Raw genomic sequence first — 3762 nt, forward strand, 5'->3', positions numbered from 1 at the left:
ACCAAGGATCAATCCTCAGCCCCCTCTTATTCATCATAGTCTTTCAGGCAATAACAGAGGAATTCAAGACAGGATGCTCCTGGGAGCTTCTCTATGCTGAGTCACTATCAAAACTACAGAAGTTTCAGGTGTGGAAGCAAGGTCTAGAATCGAAGGGTCTTAGAGTCAATCTAGTAAAAACCAAAGTCTTAATAAGTAGGAAGGCAGACAAGCCACAAATCCCTTAGATAGATGGACCTGCTCGATCTGTAGTAAAGGCATAGATAAAAACTCCAAAAGATTACCCAGTGTAAGGTATGGACACATAAGAGGTGCAGCAATATCAAAGGAAGGCTAACTAGGAAGTTAGTTTTTGTATGTAGCAGATGTTCAGGAGCAATAAACACTGAAAATATGCAGAAAACAGCCTCCATCACATTCCAGGGGAAAAAAACTAGAAGTAGTTGATAGCTTCCTTTACCTAGGTGACCAAGTCAGTCGTGGGGGTGGTTGCTCTGAAAGTGTACCGGCTAGAATAAGAATAGACTAGGCAAAGTTCAGAGAGCTCCTACCTCTGCTGGTGACAAAGGGCTTCTCACTCAGAGTAAAAGGTAGACTATATGATGCATGTGTGCGAACAACCATGCTACATGGCAGTGAAACATGGGCTGTGACTACTGAGGAGATACGTAAGCTTGCAAGGAATGAAACTAGTATGCTCTGCTGGATGTGTAATGTCAGTGTGCATACACAACAATGTAAGCGCCTTGAGAGAAAAGTTGGACATAAGAAGCATCAGATGTGGTGTGCAAGAGAGATGACTGCGCTGGTATGGTCATGTGCTGCGTGTGGGTGAGGACAGCAGGGTCACATCCTAGCAGTAGAGGGAACCTGTGAAAGAGGTAGACCCAAGAAAGTGACAGAGACCTCTGGAGATATGCTGTGCTTGAGAAGACCCAGCAAGCCAAGTGAGACCGGAACCGTGGCCTATGCCAGTACAGCATAACCAGCCTATTTAAGAGCACCCTTCAATCATTGAGCAATAAACTGCACTTGCAAAGACCTGTTGAGGTAAGTGAAGTCGTTGTTGTGGCCAATGACAGTACCGCCTGATTGACACCTGTGCCGGTGGCATGTAAAAATGCACTAACTGAATGTGGTCAATGCCAGTGCTGTCTGATGGTCCCTCGGTGGCACATAAAAAGCACCATTTGAGTGTGGTCGATGCCAGTACCGCCTGACTAGCCCTTGTGCCAGTGGCACGTAAAAAGCATCCACTACACTCTCGAAGTGGTTGGTATTAGGAAGGGCATCCAGCAGTAGAAACATTGCCAGATCGGATTGGAGCCCAGTGCAGCCTTCTGGCTTGCCAGCCCTCAGTCAAACCGTCCAACCCATGCCATCATGGAAAGTTTACGTTAAACAATGGCAACGATAATGATAATATGAACTCTTCATGTTTCGATTTTGCAGGATTTGGACAAAGAACATTGAGGTATCAAAATAGTTACAGTAAAGCATACATTTTGGTTTTCAATAGTGTTCACCATTCTCAATCCTTTAACTGTATTAATAACAAGGTAAGTAAATGGATCTGTGTCAGTTTCAGCAATGAAAATTCAGTTATTACATCGACTGCCTGCTCATTTAATAAGCATGTAATCATCATCATCATCATCGTTTAACATCCGCTTTCCATGCTAGCATGGGTTGGACGATTTGACTGAGGACTGGTGAAACTGGATGGCAACACCAGGCTCCAATCTGATTTGGCAGAGTTTCTACAGCTGGATGCCCTTCCTAACGCCAACCACTCAGAGAGTGTAGTGGGTGATTTACGTGTCACCCGCATGAAGGCCAGTTAGGCGGTACTGGCAACGGCCACGCTCAAAATGGTGTATTTTATGTGCCACCCGCACAAGAGCCAGTCCAGGGGCACTGGCAACGATCTCGCTCGAAAATCCTACAGAAGCCAGTCAGGCAGTACTGGCAACAGCCACGCTCAAAATGGTGTATTTTATGTGTCAGAAATGTGTACCCTTAATAATATCCTCAAGCAGAACTAGCAAGATGCAGTATGGATCTTCGAATTACAGGTACACGAAGGACTTCAGTAAAGTTTCCATCTACCCAGTCTCATTCACAATGCTTGGGTTGACCCAAAGGTATGGAATAGGACTTTTGACCAAGAGGCTGTTGAACCCTAGACCTCATGACTGCAAAGTCATCTTGACCATTTGACCATGTGTTCATTCGTCTGGAAACCATTAGTGAAAAATATTCAGATTTATGATATAATGTGTACAGGTGAAGATAATAAAAGATGTGGAAATCCATGGATGTTTCACTGACCTGGAGTATAATTTCTTCAACTTGGCCACCCTTGACAATATTTTCCAGTTTGGTAACATTAGGTTCCTAAAATAGAATTCACAAACACATTTAAAGGATCTACAATAGAGCACCAGTAACATACTATTTTACATTAAAGACATTTAGAAGGCTGGAGCCAAGGAAGATAGTATAGCATAAAAAACTATAAGAATCAATAATGATAGTCAGATATTGATAATTTTAATCAACCAGTTCTAATTATCTATGCATTTCAATAACCACAGAAGATTCTGTATTTTTTAAATCTATATTTATTTACTTTGCTTATTTTTTTTTTCTATGATTTCGAGGCTGGACAGGTTTATAAATTTCAACATGGAAATGTTATTCTAAAGTAGCTGGTTTACAGATTGATGCTACCCTTAAGCTTAAATTAGTAGCAGCACTAAATGCAAGTAAGGCATCAATATGTGGGTTGATAATCATCATCATTTAACGTCCTCCTTCCATGCTGGCATGGGTTGGATGGTTTGACAGGAGTTGGCCAGGCAGAAGCCTGCACCATACTGTTTTAGCATAGATTTTATGGCTGGATGCCCTTCCTAACACCAACCATCCTGCAGAGTGGGCTGAGTGCTTTTTATGTGGTATTAGCACAGGTGAAGTCAGTTTTGGTATGTTTTTTACAGCTGGATGCCTAATAATAAACAACAAATTACCCCCCCCCCCAAAAAAAAAATTCCACAAATGATGATGATGATAGTGTGCTTCAGTACAGCTGTACCGTAGACATTCTCAGAAACAATAAATTGAATGATTGTGAGTGACACATACTATGCTTTAGTCTGGCTTGGGACTACACTGCATCCTTATAGAGCTTTTGTTTATTGTGAGCTTATATGGAATATTGTTTGTCAGTCTAGGGTACACGAAGATATAGGGATGTAAGATGGTAATGAGCATGCTGTATAACAAGTGCAATTGCCTAAACATACTGTGAAGAATGAAGTAATAGTCTGGCAATGTTATGCTGGGCTGAGTTGGATGGTATAGGTATACGTAATGACGCAACCTGTAGCAGTATTTTCCATCTAGTCTACAGTCCATACATGTTTTAAGCTCGCAAGGAATGAAGCCAGTATGCTCCGTTGGATGTGTAATGTCAATGTGAATACCCGTCAGAGTGTAAGTATCTTGAGAGAAAAGCTGAACATTAGAAGCATCAGTTGTGGTGTGCAAGAGAGACGATTGTGCTGGTATGGACATGTGGTGAGAATGGATGAGGATAGCTGCGTGAAAAAGTGCCACACCCTAACAGTTGAGGGAACCCGTGGAAGAGGTAGGCCCAGGAAGACCTGGGCTGAAGTGGTGAGGCAAGACCTTCGTACATTGGGCCTCACCGAGGCGATGACTACTGACCGAGACCTTTGGAAATGTGCTGTGCGTGAG

At 42.6% G+C, this 3762-nt stretch overlaps 1 protein-coding gene across 1 annotated transcript in view; it reads right to left on the reverse strand.

Moving 5' to 3' along the window:
* LOC106883598 (NADH dehydrogenase [ubiquinone] 1 alpha subcomplex subunit 5) overlaps positions 1-3762 on the reverse strand; it is a 12071-nt gene that overhangs the window by 1229 nt on the left and 7080 nt on the right. The window contains exon 4 of the mRNA XM_014934683.2: positions 2332-2397. Coding sequence (XP_014790169.1) covers positions 2332-2397 — 66 coding nt within the window. The remainder of the gene's footprint in view (positions 1-2331; positions 2398-3762) is intronic.

Source organism: Octopus bimaculoides, chromosome 1 (assembly GCF_001194135.2).
Source record: "Octopus bimaculoides isolate UCB-OBI-ISO-001 chromosome 1, ASM119413v2, whole genome shotgun sequence".
In the NCBI taxonomy this organism is placed as follows: Eukaryota; Metazoa; Mollusca; class Cephalopoda; order Octopoda; family Octopodidae; genus Octopus; species Octopus bimaculoides.